This window comes from Mauremys reevesii, linkage group 1, assembly GCF_016161935.1.
Source record: "Mauremys reevesii isolate NIE-2019 linkage group 1, ASM1616193v1, whole genome shotgun sequence".
Lineage (NCBI taxonomy): Eukaryota > Metazoa > Chordata > Testudines > Geoemydidae > Mauremys > Mauremys reevesii.
This window is the reverse complement of record NC_052623.1, coordinates 333,357,218-333,384,361: the sequence shown is the minus strand read 5'-3', so window position 1 is coordinate 333,384,361 and position 27,144 is coordinate 333,357,218. Positions and strand designations below refer to the sequence as shown.

Below are 27,144 nucleotides of genomic sequence, written 5' to 3'. Positions count from 1 at the left end.
TTAAGGAAACTAGAGTAGCAATGGGGTGGGAAGTTATACACCACCATGAATTAGAAACTGGTTAAGAATAAATGGCTGATTTTTATTAGGGCAAAGAAATTAACGAGTCCCTCACTGGTCTAAACTACAAAGTTACGTCAACGTAAGTCTACTTGCATCAACCTCGTTGTGCATGTGTCTACACTCAACTTTGTCTCCAGCTGACGTATGTGCCCCATTACAGCAATGCAGTAAAACCACCTCCCTGAACAGCACTGAGCCAAGGTAGAACTACTGAGGTTGTCTCAGGATGAGTGTGGACGCTGACACCTATGGTGACCCTAATAGTCCTCCATCAGCTGTCCCAGAATGCCTGACACAAACCACTGTGGTCACAACTGTGAATCCCACTGCTCAAAGGTCATGGAGATGGAAGCCATTCCCCATCCCTTTTAAAACTCCTATGTATTTTTGAAATTCCTTTTCCTGACTGCCCAGTGAGCACAACTACTAGCTCTCCCATGTTGCATACAACGGCTCAAACAACTGTGCCAGTTATATGCTTTAGAATGTGCTCCTGCCTGGAGTAGACAGGAATATTTCTCCCCACAGGTCCAGGAGAGCCAGAGACTATGGAGGCACAGGTACCATCCACTCATAAAAACATTGACATCTATGATCAAATTACATTGGGGGGGGAGGGGGAAATGCAAATGAAGGGATAGGACAGGGACCAGCATGAAACAGAAGGAATACCGGCAAGCATATCACAAAGCCAGGGAGACCAACAGATTATCTGCTGCCGAGCCACAGGCCTATTGCTTTTACAAGAGCTAAATGCCATACTTGACAGACTCCACGAACACCCTGCAGAGCACTACAGATACCATGGAGGAGCCAGAGTCAAAGACCCCTTCTGTGAACAGCAAAGAGAAGGAGAAAGACGGGGCACATGCAACTGGCAGGGTCCAGCTATGCCGCAAGCTAGGACTATTTGAGACTCCACCACAGTCTAACCATCAACTTCAGCTGGCAGGACTGGAGGGGAAGGAACCTTGGGTAAGTGTGTGAATGTATATTTCATTACTATGTTTAAATGTACAGATGCTACCCCGCCCACCTTAGCAGGACACAGGTATAGATTTTTCATTATTTTACTCATACGAGAAGGTGGTAAAACAAATAAGCGGATGCCAATTCTACCTTTCATATCCTTGTTGGGTTAGACCAGACTGGGGAGTGGGGGGGATGGGATAGGACTTGCAGAACAAGTTGTTTATGTACATAGGGAAGTACCTTGTAACCTCCTGAGAGATCTCAACAAAAACCTTTCACAGAGATATTCTGAAGTCCTCCAAAAGTTTTAGGGATGGCAGCCTTATTTCTTCCTCCATGATCGGACACTTTCCCATGCCAGTCTGTACTGACTTCAGCAGGCACCACTGCAGTAAACAAGCTAGCGGCATACAGGCCCAAGTGGCTCCAGGACGCCAGCAGCAGCTGTGCAGTTTGTGCCTTTGTTACCCTCAGGAGCGAGAAGTCAGAAAAATCACCACTGCATGTGGAAAATAGTGCCAGTGCTCAGTGACATTTCCATGTACTCAGATCCATGGGAACAGGCCGAAATTGTACTGCTTCATGTGATTGGCTGAGGAAGGAATTGCTCATACTCACCATGGGACTGGACAGCAGTGCAACATCGAGGTGCTCCTAAGCTGAACTCTCATAAGCATATCTTATTTAAAATTTATGGGGAGCAAGGGAAGGAGTTCTGACCCTTATCATTAATAGTAATAACAGAAAGCAAAAGTTAACTCTTTTTTATCTGTAGCTGCTCCTGTTGCTGCCTTGAACACTTGACCATGATAAGGAAGAGAAAGAAGAGGACTCGGGAGGATGTTTGCCGAGATCTTGCAAGCCAGCGTTACACCAAACCACGAACAGAGGGACCTGGATGGTGAATACTGCAGACAATATGGAGAAGGAACAAGCATACAGGAGAAAAGTCACAGCAGGAATCAGAGAGGGAGATGTACCAGGACATGATGGGGCTTCTCCAGCAGCAAACACACATGCTGCAGACTCTTGTTGACCTACAAGTTCAACAAACACAGGTTCCCCTCTTGTTGCAGTCAGTGGAGAACCCCACTTCAACAGCTTCCTACACCCCTGAACATTCCACATGCCATCATGGGCCACATCTCTATACTTCCCATTCCACGCCAGAGGATAATAAGGACAACCATAGCTTCAGATAAACCAACAGTGGCTTTCACAAATCAGCGTATGGTAGCCGAAGTGGACTAAAATGGACATGAATGTTCTTTCCCCTTGTTAAGTTCTGTTCCATTCATTTATTTCAGAGGTTTTTATTGTATTTTTTAGTTTTGGTATGAATTTTTTTTTTGGAAGTTAATTCATTATTTCAGAAGATACATCGCAGAATGGCTAGCACTGCTCAAAACATCAACTACTTGTTATTGTGCAAGGTGACAGCACTCATAGGATCAGTGACAAACACACTAATAATTGTAAGTGTACACCAAGTACCACACAATTCCTTCCAGGCCCTGAAACTTCAGGGCCAGGTAGAGCACAAACATACCACATTACTGTGGCTGACTGTTAAAGTGCTCTTTCAAAGCGTTCCTCGGCCACATAGATCTGCGTTGAGCTCTTCTAATAGCCCTTGTGTCTGGCTGTTCAAACTCAGATGACAGCCACTTCATCTCTCTCCTCCACCACAACAGCAATATTCCCCCCATTGCCTCACAGATATTATGCAGGACACAACAAGCAAGCTATAGCCATTGGGATATTTTTTCTCACTGAGATCCAATCTTGTGAGTAAACACTACCACCAGCATCTCTTCAATACACCCAAAGCACATTCAACTGTCATTCCACACCTGCTGAGCTGGTAGCTGAATTTCTCCTTGGTGCTGTCAAGGTGGCCAGCATACACCTTCATAAGCCAGGGGAACAAGGGGTAGGCAGGATTCCCCAGCATCATTATTGGCATTTCAATCTCACCAGTGGTAATCCCCTAGTCAGGGGGGAAAAAAAGAAAAAAAAAAAAAGGACCTGCTTCAGCTTTCTAAGCAAGCCTCTGTTCTTAAAGATGCATGTCATGCACCTTCACTGATAACCCATAACAATACTGGCAAAGAGTCCCTGGAGATCCACCAACATTTGTTTAATCACACAAAACTAGCCTCTTCTGTTCATGTACTATGTGGCAAAATAAACTGGGGCCAAAATAGGAATATGCATGCCATCTATTCCCCCGTCACCCCTGCTGCAGTCCAGGAACCTCACTACTGCAAAGCCATCTACTATGTCCTGCATGTTACCAAGTCACAGTCCCACACAGCACATGACAACTAACGCCCCGCATACTTGCATGACAACAGCCCCCATTGTGGATTTCCCATAATGATTGCCCACTGACTGGCAGCAAGCCGGTACTGCAAGCTTCCACAATACAATCACCATTCACTTCTCAGCTGTCAGCGGAACTCTCATTCTGGTGTCCGAGCTGGCGGGTTGGCATGAGCTCAGCACACAGATGCAGGAACATGACCTTCTGCATCTGAAAGTTTGGCACCCACTATAATGTAGGTTTGGGACAATGAGTAATGTGATCCAACCAATCAGTGCATGTTTCTTGCGCCCAGAAGCATCACTCCACCATCTTCTGCTGCTCAATGAATGCCACCAAAAGCCTTGAATTAGTTTTCACTATGTGTCCCACAGCAAACTGTCCTCCATGAAATCATCATGTCCCCCAGTGCTGTTCTTCCTAAGGCTCTACAAATACCGAAGGATTGTGCATCCTGTGTTTCCAACGCTTATGAAAATAGTGCATATCTACATAGGCTCCATGCTTCTGTCAGAGATGTCAGACACCAAAAGTGCTGCAGGGTGGGACTTTTAAAAAAAAAAAAGAAAGAAAGAAAAAATATGGGATATGGATGGCATTATGGGGATTTGACCCCCTTGCTCCCAATCACGATTTGTGCTGCCCCACCCTGCGTTGTCAAAATTTCCCAAAAGATAATGCTCCAGAGAAGGTGATTGGCACACTATGATACCTATTCCTGGTGTTTCACATTGTACACTGACACAAGCAATCCTGGTGAGCATGCGCAGCACGGATACAAGAAGCCAACTATGCACACGCATGAGTGATACACTAACTGCAGTGGCTTTATGCCAATGTAATTTATGTTTGTCTAAGTTTGTAGTGTATACATGGCCATAGTTGTGTACAAGAATTAGTACTGTTAATATATTAATCTGGAAAAGGAGATAAGCAGCAAGGTAGAAAAATTTACTGATGACAAAACTTATTTTGGATAATTAAGACTAGAGAAGATAAACTTCAGATGGTGTAACAAAGCCAGGTGAGCAGGCAGCACAATGCCTAGTGCAGTGGTTCTCAAACTTTTGTACTAGTGACCCCTTTCACATGGTAAGCATCTGAGTGTGACCCCCCCCCAATAAATTAAAAACACTGTTATATATTTAACACCATTTTAAATGCTGAAGGCAAAGTGTGGTCTGGGGTGGAGGCTGACAGCTCACGACCCCCCCTCCCTCCTTTGTAGTAACCTCATGATTCCCTGAAGGGTCCCAACCCCCAGTTTGAGAACCCCCGGCCTAATGCAATTCATTGTCACCAAATGCAAGGTAATATATCTCTGAAGAAACATGTTAAACTAGGGGGAATCCCATTCCATGTCCTCATCCTACCCCCATCCCTATTCCGGGGGTTCTGACACACCCATGTCAAGAGTTCTGTCTTCCCCCATTAATCTGCCCACCAAGGAGTTCCCAGAGTGAAACCTCAGGACGGCTGAGCTAACTGTTCCACCAACCTGGGGTCTCCCTCTCACAATGAGATGCTGTTGGCAAGCTACAAATCACTGGCAGGTACTGCACTTACACAGACATCCACAGGCAGGGACACACCCAACTGAGTTACATGAATGCTTCTCCCAGCCACTCAAACAAAAGAGAGGCTCAAGCCAATTCCCCTCAGCTCCCCAGCTTTGCCTGACCAGTGTAAGTTCATTACCCAGTTCACCTCCTACCTCATTGTGGAGAGGACACACACTAGCCTTTGTAAACTGAGTGGAGATTTCCTGAGAACTTTAACCAAAACACACTAGTTTGATATTTTACCTAAACAGATTTATTAACTTCAGAAAGATAGATTTTAAGCAATTATGGGTAGTAAGCATTAAGATCAAATAATAAAGCACAAAGACCTAAAAAATAAAAGTAAATTTGCAGTCTGAGTTATATAAACTAAACAGGATTTGAATCAAGCAGTATCTCACCCTGATAGATGGTACAAACAGGTTACAGTCTTCAAGGCACAGGCTGGAACTGCCTTCCAGCCCAGGACCACCCTCCCAGTTCAAAGTCTTTGTCCTCCAGACAGGTTTCCAGGTGTTGAGTTGTGGGGGGAGTGAGGGTGAGTCATGAGGTCATTTCCCCTTCTTTTATAGTTTCTTCCAGCTTGCTGGAAAGATCTTTTGCTATGAGGCGAGTCAAACTGCCTCCATTCTATACATGCTCTCTCCGAGACAGTTGTTGGGAGAGTGGATTCCCTTCAGCAGGTCTGGCTACTCCACTATTGTACGTGAAAGGCTAGTTGGGGGTGTTCCCAACCTCACAACATACTTCAGTAACACAACAAAATGCCGTAACTTCACATCCAAAGACCATACATAGAACCCAACAGGCTATTAGTGTTCAACAGATCAAGACTTTTAAAATGATACCTCACAAGGCATACTTTTTACAAAACATATTAATTATATGACGGTGGTGAATATGGGGGTTCCAGGATGCTGTCTTCAGGTACAGAGTGCCACACAAGGGTTTTGTGGGCCCCCCCAATAACAGTCCCTGGCATATGACAATTAGGGCCACACAGAGTCCCTACCATGGTGAGCATGGGGAAAACGAAGGGGCACAGAGCCCCAGGCACATTTTAGAGGGAGTTGCAGGGAGTCCCTGAAATAAAAAGGAGAAAGAGGGAGGCACACAGAGTTTGAGAGGTGGAATGGACACACACCAGGGGCTCCATACATTGTGGTCAGCCTAGAAAAAGCAACAGAGTATGCGACACTCTAGTTAAAAACTGCTAGCATTTTAAATCAGAAGAGCTTTTCTCTTTTTCAGCTATGTTGTTTCACAGTAGAACCATAACAATGCATCTTCACCTTTAAGATATTACAAATGATTTAGCACAAACTAAAAAGTTTAGTTTTCAGAAACTGCTTTTGGCTTTCACAGATACAAATTTCTTTATTCAGTTTGCCACATTAAGATTTCTCCCCTACACTGAGGATTCGTTTAGAGATGTTTACAAAGTAATACCACAATAATAACCCTTGAAAACTTTATTTAACAATGATATACCAAGTACTAAAAAGGAACATTTTCACTCTGCAAGACACATATGCCCCAACATTAACTAAACATCTCATTTAGCGATATAGCAATTACTGACAAGAGCCAAAAGTGATAACTTTTTTTTTTTTTTAAATATATAAGGTAAGAACCACTTTCCTATAAGCCTGCATGTGCTACCTTCTTGGGGTACGTCCATATTACCCGCCGGGTAGCAATTGACTTCTCGGAGTTCGATATATCGCGTCTCATCTAGACGCGATATATCGAACTCCAAACGCGCTCCCGTCGACTCCGGAACTCCACCACCACGAACGGCGGTGGCGGACTCGATGGGGGAGCCGCGGACTTCGATCCCGCGCCGTGAGGACGGGTAAGTAGTTCGAACTAAGGTAGTTCGACTTCAGCTACACTATTCGCGTAGCTGAAGTTGCGTACCTTAGTTCGACCCCTCCCCTCCCCCCCCCGCAGTGTAGACCAGGCCTTGATCTTGGTCCCTGTACACAGTGCATGTCTCCACAGTTCATCCAACAGGTTGCCCAATACTGAGAATAAGGCAGGCACAGCTGGACTATATTATACTAGATTAACTGCAGGAAGGCAAAACACATGCAGGTGTGCAAGGAAACAGTGAGTGTGATTATGTGAAACATAGTACATTTAATTTATTTCTGCAAATTGTTTTTAGTGTCGTACAGTGTAAAGTGTTATATAAATATTTATCTTGTGATTGGTCTGGATAAAGGACAAGATAACTCAGTTTCCTGCTTCAAAAAATGAGAAACACTTGCTGCATATTTCTGGGGGCCCAAATTATAATGCTAAATTGACCTTGCAACTCAGCACTGCAGAAAACTGTGCCTAGCCTGCAGCAAAGCTCTGAAATCCATCCATCAAATGTTAATTGTTACCTAGAATAATTATGCCAAAAAGAAGCTTTTTAATACCCTACCACCCTTAATTTTTGATAGACTGGCCCAGTGACCCAACAGGACTTTCCTGCCATACCGTATAAGATACCGAGATGTTTTTAGAGGAAATGGTGAAAACATGCAGATTGTTCACATGGTGTTCCTTAACCAAAAGATCTGAGTCCAGTTCACAGTACTTATTTTTAAAGTCCTACATGGGGAGAGAGCTACTAAGTCCCTCTCACTCTCCCCACCCCAACCTCTTCACATTACATTCACTAAAGCTAATGAAACTCAGATTCAAATTCATGGGTGGGTAGAGGGAAGGGCTGACAGTTGCTGAGTCTGCTGTCCACTTGAAATGAGTTCAGTAACAGTCTTGCCCCATTTAGGACAGATTATAAATTCTGTTCATGCTGGCTTTTGCTAAATAATCATGTGTCACTGACAATGGTTGCTTGGAAGTCATCCACTGGGATTGGAACACTAAGTAAGCAGCTTAAACCAGAGGTGGCGTCTCCCTCGGAGGCTGAATTATGCATCCATTTTTATAAGGTGTCCATACAGTAAAGGACATATATGTGTGCAACAGCTCTTACAGGTTTTTTATTATTAGGAGGTAGGCATATAACAAATAGTAAAACTTACATCATATAAAAAATAGATGTTTCCAATTGTATCTAGTATACAATGAAGGACACTAAATTTATTTTAGCTCATGCTCAAATAAATTTGTTAGTCTTTAAGGTGCCACAAGTACTCCTGTTCTTTTTGCGGATACAGACTAACACGGCTGCTACTCTGAAAACTAACTGTAGTATTAACTTTGTCCAAACTACCAGCTTTAAGCTATGTTAAGGAGTATCAGGCCTACTCTAGCCTTTTCTGACAGTTTGCACTGGAATCCATAGTATAGATGATGCACAGGCAGTCAGCAGCATTTTAAACAACACAGCAGTTAAACACTGGCAAACTGATCTATTATACCAGCACTCCTACTATTGCTACCACCAGTGGAGTTACACTAGTGGAAATCTAAGGGTATGGCTACACTTGAGATTTGCAGCGCTGGTGGAGGCTTTCCAGCGCTGCAATTAGTAAGTGTCCACACCTGCAGGGCACATCCAGCGCTGCAACTCCCTGGCTGCAGCGCTGGCCGTACACCTGGGTCTGCATGGGGAATAAGCATTGCAGCGCTGGTGATCCAGCACTGCTCATCAAGTGTGGACACACACCAGCGCTGTTATTGGCCTCCAGGGTATTAGCAGATATCCCAGAATGCTTTTAACTAAATTACTCTCTTTGTTTTGTTGTGAACTCGGAGCTCCGGCTCGTTGCTACCGGAGCTGCTTATCTAAAAAACCAACACAGCTCCTGTTTGCTGTGATCAATCAAATGAGATAACCCCTGTGAATGAGGCAGGCAGGGAGTGAGTGTTTGCTTGACAGAGAAGATGCAGGCTGTTTGCAATTAAGAGTTAAGACTAAGGGGTCAGAAACATTTTCTGATTTTTTCAAGGCAGGAAGCTAACACACAGTGTTGGCTCCAAAAATCCACTCTCTCTCTCTCTCTCCCCCCGCTCCCTGTCACACTACGCCCCACCCCACCCCACCCCCCTCATTTGAAAAGCACGTTGCTGCCACTTGAACACTGGGATAGCTGCCCATAATGCATCACTCCCAACAGCGCTGCAAAAGTGGCCACACACCAGCGCTGGTAGCTGTGAGTGTGGCCACACACCAGCGCTGTTCCTACACAGCTGGATGACCAGCGCTGCAAACTACCAGCGCTGCAACTCGTAAGTGTAGCCATATCCTAAGAAAAAACATCTAGTACAGATTGAGTTTAAGTACATGCAGCACAATTTACACCCATACCACAAAGATTCTGAACAGTATTTTATATTTATTAGAGAGCAGTATTTGAGACCTGCTGGTGTTTAGCCTCAAAAATGGTTCCAACTTAGAAGGTTCACTTACACCTAGAGTGCCCAGATTGCAAGTATGAAAAATCAGGAGAGTGTGGGGTGTAATAGGCACCTATATAGGAAAAAGCCCCAAATATCAGGACTGTCCCTATAAAATCAGGACAACTGATCACCCTACTTACACCCCTCCCCTCCCCAAAACAGACATGGTAAATTCATTGACATAGTTCCTAGAAGGGTAACGCACATGGGTTAAACCAGTTTTGAAAGCAGTTTCACTAAGATCTGGTTTACATTAGAAAATTAGATCAGTTTAACTACATCCATCAGGGATGCAAAAAATCCACACCTGAGTGGAGTAATTAAACCGACTTAAGTCCCCATGTAGACAGTGATCTGTTGATGGAAGAATTCTCCCATCAACCAAGCTACCATCTCTCAGGGAAGTAAATTACCTAAGCTGACAGAAGAACCCCTTCTGTGGGTGTAGATGTCTATACTGAAGCACTGTGGCAGCAGCAGTGCAGCTGTAGTATTTTAAGTGCACACAAGCCCTAACCCCTAACTGACTTGGTAAACTGATCTAATTTTCTAGCGTAGACCAGGTCTAAGCATAGTTTAACAGTTAAAAATACTTTTTTCTTCACTACTCTAGAATGAGACCCTTCCCTGCATTTACTAAGCAATACATCTCTCAAGCAACTTCCACAGTGAGACTGAACAAAGCTTTAGAGAAAACAACACAGTAAGTATGTTATAAATTACAAACATACTAGCAATAATAGTAAAATTTAAGGGCGCTGTTAACTAACTCACACTCTAAATTTGGATTTTGGGGGGGGAAATGCAAAGAGGTTGGGATATTCAAAGCCAATTAGGGTTATTTAGTCATAACTCCTTTTCATTCCAGTAGAAGGCGAGCAGCTAAGGAGCTAGGTTTGGAAGTTTTACCTGGAGAATCTGACACCCAGTATTAGCATTGGTTGTTCCCTTTACAGCATTGTGAAATCACGACCAGAAACGAAACAAACGTGAAGCCAACCAGCACAGCCTCACTGTCCAAAGTTGAATGAAAGGAGGTGGGGTGGGGAGCTCAATGAGAATGAGAAAAGCTCGACATGGAACATTCTTTCAGTTGTTTTAAGAAGCTGTTAGGAACGCGAACAAGGGGGTTTCAGTAACATTCGTTTTACAATTTTCTCCTTCTTTGGGATCCCCCAAACCACCACCTTTATAGCTGGCAAGGGTATTGTTTTAGAACAAGGCGGGCTCCTGGCCAGGCAGCAGCATCTCCCCTTCGCTGTCCCACCATCTAGGTACCCAGGCTAGTCGCTCTCCACACGCGAGGTTTTTCTTAGCTCGCCCCAAGTGACATGCTGCCGCTGAGCCCTTAGCAACTGCCCGTGCGCAGCCAGCGGGCACCGCGTAACCCCTGACCCTCGCGGGCCTCAGGCCCCCACAAACCTGCTGCGGGCGGCGCCAATGCCCGCCAGCGCTGAGCGTCACCCGGCGCCGGTTTCGCTTTCTAGCTCGCCTCCACTCTCCAGTTCCCGGCAGCCCCCGCCCCTCTCGCTTCAAGGGGGCACGATCCCCGCCCCGGGGATCCCCTGCCAGGCCCAGCCCGGGCCAGCCCAGCCCCCCGCCCGCTAGCCCAGCCCCTCCACTGGTACCCCGGTCTCCTGCCGCCACCGGGACCACAGGGCAGCCTCCCAGCCCTCCCTGCAGCTAGGGGGAGCCCCGAGGGCAACCCAACCCCCTCCGCTGGGTACCCCGGCCTCATGCCACCACCGAGACCCTCCGCCAGCCTCCCCCCGGGGGCAGCTGCCCTCCAGCCCCAGCCCCGCGCCGCTCTGCAGCGGCCTGCCCAAGCCGACAGGCAGTGGCCTCAGGTCCGGCCGGTGCCGTGCGCGGCGGCAGCGCCGCCCCGCCGTGCCCCGCTAGTCCCTGGCCGGGCACCGTCGGGAGCCCGGTGCCCTGCGCGCCATGGGCCGGCCGAGCCCCCGCACGCAGAGGTGACCCCGGCCAGGCCCGCCGCCCCCGTACCTTGTAGGAGTCGGTGGCGAGCAGGATGTTGAACTCTGCGCCTGCCGCTGCACGTTCCATCTCGCCGAGCACGAGCCGCCGCTGCCGCCGCGAGCAGGGACAATCACAAACGGGCTGTGCCGCCGCCGCCTCCCCCCGTCGCTGCCAAGAACCTCCCTGGGGGGCGGAGCCACCGCTCCATAGCCCCCCCATTAGATTAGACCTGCGACGGGAGGAGGTGGGGCTATGACATCACGAGAGGTGGGCGGGACCTGCCTCTCACGCATTCTCGAAGAGAGCGGGGCGGAGACAGCGCTTCACGTTCTCTGTCGTGCGACTCGATCGCCCGGCGGTTGGAAGGGGGCGGAGCCGAGGCGGTGATGTTACAAGGGTGGCCGCTCCACTCTCTCTTTCTATTGGCTGGGATCCCCGGAGCTGGGCGGCAGGAGAGGGGAAGATGCTCAGTCAGGAGAGCTGGTGACCAAGCGGGGAAGGAGTATGTGCGCATGCGCGCTGGTGCAGCGCTCACTGCTTTCGATTCCTTGGAACCGCGGCGGACGCGGGGAAGTGGCTCAGGCCTCGCCCCGCCCTTGGCTGAGGCGCCGCGGAAGCCCCGTGCGCTGGACTCCGGGGTTCCCGCCCGCGGCGCGAGGCCAGGCCCAGAGGGCAGCCGCTTCGCAGCGAAGGAGGGTCTGGAACAGGGCTGGGCCTGGATCCTCTGTGGCGCCAGCGCTGCTGGGAGCCCCGCTCTGTGGAGCACCAGCTCCCGGCGCTGCTGGGAGCCCCGCTTAGCTGCCGGGCTGGCCGAAGGTGAGCAGGGCGCGCAGGCCGGCACGGAGACCCGCCTGAACCCCGCATGAAGAGGGCTCAGGGCTGCCGCAGCAGGAGAAAGTTGTTTGGAGACGCTTAGGCCCATCCCTGTAGCCCGGTCCCTCGTCGAGAGTGCCCTAGCGCCTGGGCTGCCGAGGGATCGAGACTGCGTGTCCCCTGATGACTCTCAGGGCTTGGCTACACTTGCAAGTTGCAGTGCTGGTAGAGGCTTTCCAGCGCTGCAATTACACCCTGTCCACACTTGCAGGGCACAACCAGCGCTGCAACTCCCTGGCTGCAGCGCTGGCCGTACACCCAGGTCTGCTTGGGGTATAAGGGTTGCAGCGCTGGTTCTGCAGCGCTGGTCATCAAGTGTGGACACTCACCAGCGCTGTTATTGGCCTCCAGGGTATAAGGAGTATCCCAGAATGCTTTTAACTAAATTAGTCCCTTTGTTTTGTTATGCAGCCTCTCTTTGTTTTGTTGTCAATTCGGAGCTCCGGGCTCCGTGCACGGCACCGGGAGCTGCTTCAAACATAGCTCCTGTTTGCTGTCATTAATCTGTAACTACTGTCAACAATGAAATGAGATAACCCCTGCAGGGGTTGAGTGTTTGCTTTGCTTGAGAGAAACGGGGGGAGGGGGCAGAGGGGGGAAAGAGTATGTTGGATGCAGGTTGTTTGCAGTTAACAGTAAGGGGGTGGGAAAATTTTCTGATTTTGCCCAGTTTCGGTTCCAAAAATCCACTCTTTCTCTCTTCCCCCCCCCCGTCCCTGTCACACTGCCCCACACCCCCCTCTTTTGAAAAGCACGTTGCTGCCACTTGAATGCTGGGATAGCTGCCCATAATTCATCACTCCCAACAGCGCTGCAAATGCTACAAATGTGGCCACACTGCAGCGCTGGTAGCTGTGAGTGTGGCCACACACCAGCGCTGGCCCTGCACAGCTGGACGACCAGCGCTGCAACTACCAGCGCTGCAGATTTGTAAGTGTAGCCATAGCCTCAGCGAGCCTCAGCCAGGGACAGTGCTCCTAGTCCGGAGCTGTCAAGCGGCCACTGCAGGGTGGTGTGTCTGGAGAGGTGTCCCGTCCCCAGGGGCAGGGGCGGCTCTATGTATTTTGCCGCCCAAAGCACAGCAGTCAGGCGGCTTTTGGTGGCGCGCCTTCGCCTATCCGCCACCGAAATACCACGGAACCAGCTGACCTCCTGCAGAAACGCCACCGTGCCGTCACGGTGACCGGCAGGCCGCCCTCTGCGGTTTGCCACCCCAGGCACGTGCGCTGGTGCCTGGAGCCGCCCCTGCCCAGGGGAAGCATCAGCTGCCACATCTCTCCTGAGCGGTCGGGCTGAGTTCTGCACACACAAGCCTACCACAACCAACTCCTCTGGGCCCAGCTTGCTGGTTTACCTCCTGTGTAGCAAATGCTCTGTATGCTGGCTGCCCTTTAAGGATCAATGAGCTGAATGTAGGATTAATTCACCATGACCTCTGACATCCTCTCCTTCTCCCCTGTAACTGACATTGAAGTTTCCCACCCACTTTCCTCCAGTCCATAACACTTGATAAAGTCACCTTTCTCCTTGCCTTGAATGCTTTCACTGGCTCACCCTCTTCCACAACATGAAGTTCAAGTATCTCGCCCTTATCTTCAAGCCAGTACTGCATAACTCTGCCACCTTCCTAGTGTTCCCTCTAATTTTTCCCGCCTTTGCAGAATGAATTTTGTTATGGGCACCAATATGGAGGGGATGTGTGGTGGGGCGAGAGGTTTGGAGTGTGGGAGGGGGCTCAGGGGCTACAGTGGGGAGTGAGGACTCTGCCCAGCTCTCTCTCCCCACAGCAGTACCTAGGCTGGCGGAGAGAGGAGCCTCTCCCCGCGGTGGCAGCTCTGGGGCTGCAGCATAGGTGACACTCCCCCAGCCCCAGAAGGTCCAGGCTGGAGGAGGGCTGTGCCTGGGGCTGGCCCAGGCAGCTCTGCAGCAGAGTTGGGGCTGGGGTAGGGGCACCCTGGCTGCAGCAGGTTGGGGGCTGGGCTAGATGAGAGCCAGGGGAGAGGCATCCTGGCCATGGCAGGTCCCCTGAGTGCCTCTGTGGTGCTAAATAGGCTGCTGTACAGCTTACAGGGAACCTAGTTTCCTACTTATCTGTCCTTGTCATGCCTCCCCGCTCCTCTAACAATGCCAGTCTCCAAATACCATTTACCTGCTTTTCTAGTGATCTTTTCTGCACCCTCTGCCACATCACCCCCAAGCATGGAATAACTTTCCTGAGCTGGTCTGGACTGCAACCTCAAACCCCTTCTGAAGACCTACTTCTACTGTGATGCATTCAGTAACTAACAGTATAGTTGTAGAGTAATTTGGGATCATTTTTACTTGATATATGATCATTTTAAAGTAGTCTGTCCTTCAAACTTTGTATTATCAGGATGGGGCCAATCATTGCCTGGCTTGTTTGCAGTTCTTTTTTCCTCTGCCCTGCACATCTATTTTCTTTTAGAGTGTCAGCTCTTTCAGGCAGGGGCTGTATCTGTTTTAGTGTTTGGAAAATGCATATTATAGTGCAGGCATTATCAGAAACAAGAGTTACTAATAATTAAATTAATGACTGAAGAAAAATCCTTTGCCTCAAACCACAGTTGCAGGAAATTTGCAAACTAGCTGTTTAATTAGTGAAGACTGGGGAGCAGAAATCCGGCAGTGTCCAGTTTTAAAAAAAAGTAATGACATAGAATCATAGAATCTCAGGGTTGGAAGGGACCTCAGGAGGTCATCTAGTCCAACCCCCTGCTCAAAGCAGGACCAAACCCAACTAAATCATCCCAGCCAGGGCTTTGTCAAGCCTGACCTTAAAAACCTCTAAGGAAGGAGATTCCACCACCTCCCTATTCCAGTTCTTCACCACCCTACTAGTGAAAAAGTTTTTCCTAATGTCCAACCTAAACCTCCCCCTCTGCAACTTGAGACCATTACTCCTTGTTCTGTCATCTACCACTGAGAACAGTCTAGATCCATCCTCTTTGGAACCCCCTTTCAGGTAGTTGAAAGCAGCTATCAAATCCCCCCTCATTCTTCTCTTCTGCAGGCTAAACAATCTCAGTTCCCTCAGCCTCTCCTCATAAGTCATGTGCTCCAGCCCCCTAATCATTTTTGTTGCCCTCCGCTGGACTCTCTCCAATTTATCCACATCCTTCTTGTAGCGTGGGGCCCAAAACTGGACACAGTACTCCAAATGAGGCCTCACCAGTGCTGAATAGAGGGGAATGATCACATCCCTCGATCTGCTGGAAATGCCCCTACTTATACAACCCAAAATGCCATTAGCCTTCTTGGCAACAAGGGCACACTGTTGACTCATATTCAGCTTTTCGTCCACCGTAACCCCTAGGTCCTTTTCTGCAGAACTGCTGCCCAGCCATTCGGTCCCTACTCTGTAGCAGTGCATGGGATTCTTCTGTCCTAAGTGCAGGACTCTGCACTTGTCCTTGTTGAGACATTTTTCTGTATAAGGCTCTGTTGATGTATTTTAAAGCTTTCAGTAGTATGATTAATGCTGATTTGTTCAGACAGGATCTTTAATCCTCAGCATCTTCCCCCCTCTTAGCTCCTCAGTTGTATCTGACATCATGTCAGAGCTTGAATAATGGCTTAATTTAGTTTAGGTGAAAGAATCAAACTGTATCAGTAATGAAATATTGGAATGTTAGCACACTGTGGAGCATTAAAAGAAAATGGGACCAGGCTAAATGAAATTATGCTAAATTACAGTTTGCTGAGGAAAAAAGCAAAGATTAAATACTAGTAACTGATGCAGCACTAACTGGAGGGAGCATGGTTACAAAGGGGAAGAGAGGTGAATCTAGGAACATACAGAACTCTACTCAGATATAGAAATGCACTCAGTCAATTATTACCTGTCATATCCTCCGTTGTGGGTATAAGTAGACTTCAGCCTACACTACAAACTGGAATCAGGATTGTAACTTGGTTAGGGGACAGCTACAATGTAATCAAGTTGCATCTGTAGCACAGACAAGGCCTTAATCTCTGTCTAAAGTAGGCAGGGAACCAAGTTATGTTTTTATTTATTTATATTCAGTTTAAATATGCATATAAATTGTTTCTAACATTATTTGGCTATTTTTTATGGTCGGCTGGTCAGGGATAATCTTTTAGCATTTTACTCTTGCAAGTGAGAAATTTTAAAATCTATTCATTATAGGTATCTTTAACTCTCTCTCTCTCTGACAGTAATGAATGGATTCAAATTAGGCTAGGAATCATGTTGCTTTCAAGGGGTTTCTACAAACAAGTGATTTTCTATTCAGCAGAAGTGTCCTATCAGCATTTTGCATGTAGAATTTAACAACTTACTGTAGAAAGTCAATCCCACAAAAATATTTTCAGTCTAGTGCCTTGTGAGCTGTCCAGGGACAGTCAAACTAAGATGCACAATTAAAATCTCTCTCCACTGTACAGGTCACTAATCCAGATATATCAGAGCTCCAGACTTACTTTACATAGTCACAGAAATGATATTGCAGGAACACAGAAACTCATCTGAGTAGAATTTCAGCACAGACCATGCAGAATTTAAGTTTCATCTGGAAAGTTTCACATTGTTCTGGTTGTACATCTGTCTACTGACAAACATGTACATCTGTCAGCCTGAAACAATCACTCAGATGTGTCCTTCCCTATTCATCTCTGAACCCTATTGATAAGTCAATATTAACTTTTAATGCTGATCATCAAATGTATGTGAGTTCAGTTATCCCCATCCCAGTGGGTGCTTGGGATCTGTTTTACTAGTGGGCCAGCACCTGAACCACTATTTGAGGCCTCCTGGCTGTTTCTTCCCCTTTTGAGGTCCCAAGTGAAACAACATGACAGCTCACGGTCAGTAAACAAGGTTATAAAAAGGCCTAAAGGAAAAGAAAAAGCTGTAGGCAGCTCCCTTCAACATATAGGCCTCTCTTACTTAGAGGACCCAGCGTTCACTGGGTGTCTAGTGCAACTCTGAGTCTTTTCCTGCTTTTTAGCCCAGGGGATCCACACCCTCCTTCTATGAGGGCAGAGGCTTCTCTGGCTGTGAACCCCCTCTTTGGGCTGGAGAAGCTCAAACAGCCTTTTCCCTTCCCAGGATTTCCTCGTTCTGAGTAGAGTTCTCTCCTTTAATGACATCCAGTCTTTGCATGATTTGCAGGTGTGGAGGGGCAGAGCCCCTCCAACTCAAAACAGCCCCCTGACCCCTTCCATGCTAGTGCAGGCTTTATAGAGCCTGTTACATGGTATCCTTCTAAGTACTGTCCATACTTCACCCATATGTGACACCAAAGTGAGATGTGCAGATTCGCATTAGATTATGTAGGCCTCCATAATATGATTATCACTCTATTTTGTGTGCTTTGATCAGCAGTGAAATAGTGACGCTGTAATTTAAATGACCGTTATTAGGCCTCAGAGTCAATACCTTGTGGAAATAAATAGGAACCATATATCCCTGGTATGAGCTGTCTGCAGACCCAGGCAGATATCATTCCATTGGTTTACATCTATTTCACACTGAAATTTACCTTTGGAACCACAAAGGGTAGAGACAATTATTCTATTTATTTAAAGAAAACTTATATTGTGGAGCACAAGATGGCAGCCACTAAGAAAAAGTGCCAGCCCAAATTAACCTCTGTATACTCCATAGGACAGGGCCCACAACTGCCCAAGGTTTCCGGTACTCCCCAAATTCCAAAACCTGCCTGCCCTGCACCATCCTATAGCACCTCTTCTAGCCTCATTTCAATGTTGCAGTGACCTTCCTTGTGGTAGGGCAGCTAGATGAGTCTCTGGAACTCATCAACTCCGTACAGGGTGTGTAAGGACTATGGGGTGTACTTATTCATTATCTTAGGATGTCATTATTACCTAAATGTACATTTTGGTGAACTTATACAGGGTAAACTCATAAATTGTTTGCCCTCTATAACACTGATAGAGAGATATGCACAGTTGTTTGCTCCCCCAGATATTAATACATACTCTGAGTTAATAAGTAAAAAGTGATTTTATTAAATACAAAAAGTAGGATTTAAGTGGTTACAAGTAGTAACAGAACAAAGTAAGTCACCAAGCAAAATAAAATAAAACGGGCAAATCTATGTCTAATCAAACTGAATACAGATAACCCCACCCTCAGAGATGCTTCAGTAAGTTTTTTCCTCAGACTGGACACCTTTCAGGCCTGGGCACAATTCTTTCCCCTGGTACAGCTCTTGTTTCAGCTCAGGTGGTAGCTAGGGGATTCTTCATGATGGCTCCTCTCCTTCCTTTGTTCTGTTCCACCCCTATATATATATATATATCTTTTGCATAAGGCGGGAATCCTTTGTCTCTCTCTGGGTTCCCACCCCCTCCTTCTCAATGGAAAGACACCAGGTTAAAGATAGATTCCAGTTCAGGTGACATGATCACATGTCACTGCAAGACTTCATTGCCCACTTGCCAGCACACATGTATACAGGAAAACTTAGAGGTAAAACACACCCATCTGCAGACAATTGTCCTGGTTAATGGGTGTCATCAAGATTTCAACCCACCATTAATGGCCCACACTTTGCATAATTACAGTAGGCCCTCAGAGTTATATTTCATATTTCTAGTTTCAGATACAAGAGAGAAAAGAACAGGAGTACTTGTGACACCTTAGAGACTAACAAATTGATTTGAGCATAAGCTTTCGTGGGCTACAGCCCACTTCATCAGATGCATGCAGGGGAAAATACAGTAGGAAGATACATATATACACAGAGAACATGAAACAATGGGTGTTACCATACACACACTAACGAGAGTGATCAGTTAAGGTGAGCTATTACCAGCAGGAGAGAGAACTTTTTGTAGTGGTAATCAAAATGGTCCATTTGCAGCAGTTGACAAGAAGTTGTGAGGTGGGGGGGGAGGGAGAGAGGATAAACATGGGGAAATAGTTTTACTTTGTGTAATGACCCATCCACTCCCAGTCTTTATTCCAGCCTAATTTAATGGTGTCCATTTTGCAAATTAATTCCAATTCAGCAGTCTCTCGTTGGAGTCTGTTTTTGAAGTTTTTTTGTTGTAATATTGTGACTTTTAGGTCTGTAATTGAGTGACCGGGGAGACTGAAGTGTTCTCTGACTGGTTTTTGAATGTTATAATTCTTGACGTCTGATTTGTGTCCATTTATTCTTTTACGTAGAGACTGTCCGGTTTGGCCAAGGCAGAGGGACATTGCTAGCACGTGATGGCATATATCACATTGGTAGATGTGCAGGTGAATGAGTACATTTATACAAATAGGATGATCACATTCAGTAGATTATAAGCTTTGTAGTGATATCGTACAAGAGACCTTTTGCATGAAGCATATTCCAGTTACATTATATTCACTCATTAGCATATGTTTATAAACCCATATAGACCACAACGTTACACAGGCCTCACTGGCAAGATTGGTATCCCCCTACTTAATGTGAGAATCCTGCTTTGGAGCCCCTGGGACTTAGGCTTGAACTAGGGCTATGAGCTGTTCATTAGCTGTGAAGTGGCAAATAGGAACTAGGCAGCTTTGCGAATGCCAACCTGCAGAAATATAGACAATTAGGGTATGGCTACACTTACGGTTTGCAGCGCTGGTCATCCAGCTGTGTAGGAGCAGCGCTGGTGTGTGGCCACACTCACAGCTACCAGCGCTGGTGTGTGGCCACATTTGCAGTATTAGCAGCGCTGTTGGGAGTGCTGCATTATGGGCAGCTATCCCAGCATTCAAGTGCAACAACGTGCTTTTCAAAAGGGGGGTGGAGAGTGGTGTACTGTGACAGGGAGCGGGGAAGATAGAGTGGATTTTTGGAGCCAACACTGTTGTGTGTTAGCTTCCTGGATTGGAAAAATCACAAAATGTTCATGAGCCCTTAGTCTTAACTCTTAATTGCATACAGCCTGCCTCCAACACGGACTCCCCGCTGTTTCACTCACTCCCTGTGGTGTACTGTGACAGGGAGCGGGGAAGAGAGAGATTGGAAAAATCACAAAATGTTTGGAACCCTGCATCCAATGCTGTTTCCCCTGCCTCTCATTTGATAGTTCACAGCCAGGTACAGATAGCTCCTGTTTGCTGTGATCAGTGTTTGTTTTAGATTAGCAGTTCAACGGAGCTCCGATTGGTTCTGTTTCATTCACTCTCCCTGCCTCTCATTTGATTGTTTACAGCCAGGTACAGAAGATCACAGCAAACAGGAGCTCTGTTCGGAGCTCCAATCGGAGCTCATTCACAACAAAACAAAGAGAGGCTGCATAACAAAACAAAGAGAGTAATTTATAAAAGCATTCTGGGATACACCTTATACCCTGGAGGCCAGTAACAGCGCTGGTGTGTGGCCACACTTGATGACTAGCGCTGCAGCACCAGCGCTGGAATCCTTATTCCCCATGCCGAGTGAGGTATACAGCCAGTGCTGCAGCCAGGGAGTTGCAGCGCTGGAAGTGCCCTGCAGGTGTGGACAGTTACTAATTGCAGCGCTGGTGGAGGCTTTCCAGCGCTGCAAATCGCCAGTGTAGCCATACCCTTAGAGGAGTTTGGCACCTACAGGGTTAGCTGGCTGCATAATGGTTGTTTTGAAAATGTCAGTGGTACCTAAATGTTGGCCTTAAGTGCCTAAAGAGACAGATAAATGTCTTGGGGGGATCTAGGCCTACATTCTCTCAACCAAGGTACCTCTGAGGTATTCATGAGCATGACCTTCTCAGTCAAACTTCCTGCAGAACAGCATCCCAGACACTTGCATGAACTCAGCAAGAAGGAGATCATCTTACATGGAAATGAACAAGAAATCCCTGACATGTCATTTTAAGTCCTCTTCAGTGAACAAAGGAGTGTTGTTTTTTATTGAACAGTGTAGTCTCCCATGTAGTTCATCTAAAAGGAATGTGTAGATGGTTGTTTAAACCATAACTCAAAAAGTTGTTAAAAAGTGATTTGTAATGAAGATGAAACATCAGGACTTAGTTCATACAATAGCCAGGGCAAGGCCATGCCCAGTACAAGATTTTATTTCTAAAAGACTAGATACTGGATACTACTGGTATTGTTAAAATATATGCAATTAATAATTTAGATTTTTCAGTTGTTAATATTTTACCAACATATAGTGTCATGCTTTCAATATCCCAGGCTATCTATTTATGTTGTGTAGGACCCAAACCAGCAGGAATCAGATTTCATTACTGCCAGCCTATGGATGTTCAGCAGGGCTCCTGAGTGTTACAACCTGAGCCATCATCAGAGGTCACTTTGACCTTCTACTTCCTAGGAACAGTGTCTGACAGCCAACCTTTGTCTTTAGATGTAAATGTATGTATTCATGCCAGACTCTGGATTTGTTAATCTTCTGGACACACTACAAAACTGTCCTTTCTTCACTGGCTTTTTAGAACAGAACAGGGGGAGGGTGGAAATGGAGGTTTGGTGAATTTTGATATAATGGCTTTGCATCACACTATATCAACAAAATGTGTGTTTTGCATATAAGGTGCATAACCCTGTTTGGGGCATCTAAATTGTACCATAATACAAATACTTAATAAATAGTAATGATGAGGTAGAAGATGTGATAATCTGCAGCTAATATGAGCCTTTGGTTGCCTCACCTGCACTTTGCCCACTAAGCCATCTCCCATACAGCTATTAAAATTCCAAAGTTTCTAAACAGCTTCACACAGCTGACATTTTCTCTTTAAAATCAATTAGAAATATTTGTACCTTTCCTTGCCTCAAAAATGAACCCCTCTATCCCCCCAAATTAAAAATACAACAGCCTGAGGCTTAGCATAGGCAACATACAGTAGGCCTCATGGTAAATCAGAAGTCCGGAGGTACTTCTCAGTGAAAGGTTATTTGTCTCTGTCATTTTCTCTTAAATGAAACTCCTCCAAAGCAAAGATAAAATTCACTAGCAGTCTGGGGACTACTAGACAATCATCAGATATCTGACGGAAACTGTTTTAACATCCTGGTAATATGGAAGGTGTTCATTATTTTGTGATAGATCAGGTCTATAACATCCACCAATGTTACCCAGGAAAAGGTTTTAAAGGAAAAACAAAACACTACATCAGTATATTGAAAAAACTACATGGCCCTGACTATTAGCATTTTGCTTTTATCTGCCAGTTATCTGAGTTGCAGTCTCAGCTTATGACATCAGTGGAGCCCCTCAGATGAACTGCAGCCTTGAACTGTATTTACTCTGCAGCTATGTTAGCCCAAAGTATTGGAGCATGTTATGTCCTGCAAAGTCCTGAGTCTCTCCACATACATGCTCAGCAGCCAGCAGGGCCGCCCAGAGGGGGGGGCAAAGGGGGCAATTTGCCCCGGGCTCCGCAGGGGCCCCCAAGAGAACAGCAGAGGCTCCCGCCTCCGCCCCTCTCCTGGAGCCTTAGCACATCAAGCGCGGGGCTGGGAGCTCCGGCCTGAGCTCTGCTCCCTCCGCTGGGCCCGGGCTCCCAGCCCCACCTCACCACGCGGCTCTGAGCGGACGGAGCTCAGGCCACACGCTGCGGCTGTTCAGCCGGGCGCTGAGGCTGCGTGTGAGGAGGAGGCTGGGGCCTGGGGTTGGCTAGGGGCAGGGAGCCCTGGAGACAGTCGGGGCCGAGGTTGGGGGGGGCAGGGAATGGGGGTTTGGATTGTGGGTGTTCTGGGGTGGATAGGGTCAGGGCCGCCCAGAGGAAAGACCGGAATCCTCTGGGCGGCCCTGGCAGCCAGAGCTACTATTGACTTCAGGATGCTTAATACCTTGCAGGATTGTACCTTATAAAGGCAAAGTCTGAACTATTTCATCAGTTTTCTCAAGAACAGTACTGAGGTGAAGTATTATAGAACAGATTGTATTCTGATTAGCTGTCATTGAGCTGTAACATTTATCTCAATATAAGTTTAAAGAAATGTCTGATTTTTTTCCATTGTGCCAGATTTAAAAGTGAGCCAAGAGGTGTATCAGACAAAGAGCCTGCTCCCATTGAAGATTATGAATTTTTTTCCACTACCTTCACAGGAAGCAGGATAGGACTTTACATGAGGTTGCCAACCTTCCAGGACTGTTCTGGAGTCTCTAGGAATTAAAGATTAGTTTTTAATTAAAGGTTATGTCATGATGAAACCTCCATAAATACGCCCAACCAAAACTGGCAACCTTAGCTTTACATGTAGTGCTGCATCATGCCCATTGCCATGTAGTAAAATCATAACCTGCAAAGCCAAACTCCTTCAGTCACTCAGCAAGTGGCCTTTGTAATAGTGTGGCAAGAGCTACAATCCTTCACAGGGATGCAGGTTGGTACTGCAGAGTCATTCTGTTTTCAGTTGCTAGAACTCCACCTAGGGACTCAGAATTATTTCTGCTGATTCAGTGGTGAGTGGATTGTGGTAAACCCCAACCAAATGTGAGAGGAGTCGTAGGCCCTCTCTAGAGAGGTGGAAAATAGGGTCCAGCAGGGAGAGAAGACTAGAAACACAGCAAACTCAGGAGGAGATTCAGGCCAAGTTTATGTTTTGTTTCTATTGACATTCATAATAAAGGTAAAGAATATGAGTTTTAGATGGTAACCTAGACTCTGATCCAGCAAACATTTACTCATATGCTTAAACTTAACCATAGGAGGAGTCCTGTTGACTTCAGGGGGGCTATGAACATGATTAAAGTTAAGCATACATGTAAATTATTACAGAATGGAGACTTAGCATGTGTGTGCTGTTTTGGAAAGTGGGATGGTAGGGTGGCTAGGCGAAACTTGAGCAGTGCAGAGCTGCATGAATTTGGGGCAGGCAAGGGGTACAAGTAGAGCTAAGTGTCCAGGATCGGGATGAACTGCCCTACTCCAGGATAGGAGCAGAGTGCTAGGTTGTGGGGTGTGTGAGTAGTCAGGAAGGTCTCAGAGGCAATGGGTGAGGGTCTGTGGATGAGCTGTTGATGGTCTATGGGGTGAGCATGGGAGGTTGGGTTGTAGGTTAGGATATGGCAGGGCTGCTGGTATGTGTGTGTAGGCTACCAGGATAAGAGGGGGCTGGTGGAGGGTTGTTGGAGTATATATGGGGTGGAAGAGGCATTTAGGGGTCATTGTGTGGGGTGCAGAAAGGAACATTCTGTGTGGGATGGGGTAAGTACTGGGCAGGGGTGCTTTAAAGTGGGGGTCCCCATTTCCATAGCGCATAGGGCTCCAAAATTCTTTAATCTTGGTCTGCATTATCAACTCCTCATGCTTTCCAAGGCTTCATTTTCATACCGCCACACACCACTTTCTCTCACCGGATTGATGGCTCTACCTCCATACTCTCCTTTCCGTCTTCCTGTATTGTAAGTGGCATTTATGAGGCATATAGATTCCTGTGCCAATCTCCCCATGGGTGTTGATATCATCACCTTCAGGGAGGACTCTGCCATTATGATATTATGTTCAATCATGAGGGGAACTTCTGGTAAGAAGTCTGACTACTGTGACCATACCTTTTGTTTTATTACACTCGTTGTGATTCTCAAGTTATGGTAATACTTCTGGAAAAAAAAACCCTGATTCACATTAACTTTTCAGATTAAAAAGATGCCCTCTATAGCCAGTAACTCCTCACTTAACATTGTAGTTATGTTCCTGAAAAATGCGACTTTAAGCCAAATGATATTAAGTGAATCCAATTTCCCCATAAAAATTAATGTAAATTGGGGGTGAGGGATAGGTTCCAGGGAAATTTTTTTTCTCCAGACAAAAAACTATATATTATATAGATATACACACAGTATATGTTTTAAACAAACAATTTAATACTGTTCACAGCTATGATGATTGTGAAGCTTGGTTGAGGTGGTGAAGTTAGAGGGTGGGATATTTCCCAGGGAATGCCTTGCTGCTACTAAATGATGAACTAGCACTTGGCTGAGCCCTCAAGGGTTAACACATTGTTGTTAATATAGCTTCTCTACAAGACAGCAGGAATGGAGAGGAAGAGGAGACAGCATAGCAGACAGAGACAGACACACACCTTATGTGTGGGAGAAAGAGAGAGATGCACACTGCCCCTTTAAGTAAGCTGACGCACTCTTAAATGCATTGTCTTTTTAAGTGGATCAGGAATTTGAGACCAAAGCTGCTGCCGCAGGCTCTCTCTGTCTCTCTCCCTCTGTGTCCCCACCCTGCTCTATATGGAGAAGAAGGGGTAAGTGGGGTGTGGGAGGAGGGGGACACCCTGACATTAGCCCCCCTCCCTTCCATTCCGCCCCTGCACAGCAAGCAGGAGGCTCCAGGAGCAGCTCCAAGGCAGAGGGCAGGAGCAGCACATGGCAGTGTGGGGAGGGACAGCTGCAATTGCTAGCCTGCTGGGCGGCTGCAGCACAGGGAACTTAGGGGAGTGGGGAGCTGATGGGGGGAGGGGGGCTGCCGGTCCACCCTGGTTCCGTTCCAAGCCCCCACCAGCTAGCTGCAACAGGCTGCTCTTCCTGCAAGCAATGGACAAAGCAGGCAGCTGCCAAACGATGCTAGAAGGGAGCATTGCACAACTTTAAAGGAGCATGTTCCCTAATTGATCAGCAACCTAACGAAACAACGTTAACTGGGATGACTTTAAGTGAGGAGTTACTGTATTTTGAATGGACAGTGACTCAGGGCTTGATTATTGAACATAACAAATGAGTTTTCATATTTAAGAATGGGAAATTTGACATTAACTCTTGTGGCAACATTTCTGAAATAGTCTGAGTTTGATCAATTAATCCAATGACAGCGAGACAGTCATGGGAATGTAGAGTTGGCAGGGATCTTGAGAGGTACTCTGGTGCAGCTGACCTGTGCAGCTCCCTAAGAGGGGCTTGTCTAAACTGTCCTTAAAAACCTCCAATGACAGGGATTCTACAGTCTCCCTTGGAAACCTATTCCAGTTCTAAACTATGAGGATAGTTAAGCAAGTCCTCCCACCCCAACATCAAACCTAAATCTCCCTTGCTTGTAGCTGATAACTTCTTGTCTTCAGTGGACATGGAGAATAATTGATCTGTCCCCTTTATAACAATCCAGAGGGGCTAGTGTTACTCTGAAAAATGGATTTTGGGACACTTATATAATAGCCTGCCTACTCTGCCCCAGTCTATTCTTCCCAAGGTATAAGTTTCCAGAGTTGTTAAAGAAACATTAAAGGACACAAAGGCTATGGCTACACTTAAACTTCAAAGCGCTGCCCGGCTTGCTACCCCCTAATGCCGGCCCTGACTTTTATATGCAGAAAACCAGGTATTGTGGCACCGGTGGGCCGGGGAGATTTTAAAGCATGTTGGGGGGGGGGGGGCGAAAGAAAAGAAAAAGGTTGAGAACCTCTGCACTAGGTCACTTCCTACCATAAAGCCCATCTTGGGCATCTCACCGGCAGTGGCTCAGTGTCCCTGTCAGGGCTGATCTACACTAACGCTGTACATCAATCTAAGTTACACTAGGTCAGTTACGTAACTGAAGTCAACGTAACAGGGCAACTTATAGCAGGGTCTACACCATACTATGTCAACGGGAGATGCTCTACCATTGACATAACTTCTGCCTCTTCTGTGGAGTACAGATATCAATGAGAGAGTGCTCTCCCATTGCCTTAGCATGTCTTCATCAGACCTGCTAAATCAACACCCCTGCATTGATCGTAACAACGCTCATTTAGCCAGTAGTGTAGACATAGGCTCAGTCTCTGAGGTCAACTGTTCCTCTGCAGCATAGTCCCGGGCCTTTGCAGTCTGGAGAGTTGACAGTTCCTCTGCAGGAGCCTGCAGTGCACGTCCTTCCTCCTCCTCCGCCAGCCCCAACTGAGCTGAGCTGTCTCCTTTTATCTATTCCCTCCACCTGGAGCATATGCAGCAGGAGTGAAGGGGTGTAGTCTCCTGGGCCCACAGTGATTGGTCAGGCCCCGTTAGCTCAGTGTTGGATTGATACACCCAGTCATACACCCTCCCCTTCAAGTTAGGGCTTAACAGTGGGCCTCCCTCATCTTCCTCCCCTCCCACTCAGGAAAAG

At 46.8% G+C, this 27,144-nt stretch overlaps 1 protein-coding gene across 1 annotated transcript in view; it reads right to left on the bottom strand.

Annotated features, from left to right (window-relative positions):
• The window catches only part of NAMPT (nicotinamide phosphoribosyltransferase), a 59,266-nt gene extending 47,657 nt beyond the window's left edge, over positions 1 to 11,609 (bottom strand). Inside the window, exon 1 of the mRNA XM_039517034.1 lies at positions 11,287 to 11,609. Within this exon, the coding sequence (XP_039372968.1) occupies positions 11,287 to 11,478 (192 nt within the window). The 5' untranslated portion in view covers positions 11,479 to 11,609. The remainder of the gene's footprint in view (positions 1 to 11,286) is intronic.
• Between the last annotated feature and the right edge of the window lie 15,535 nt (positions 11,610 to 27,144).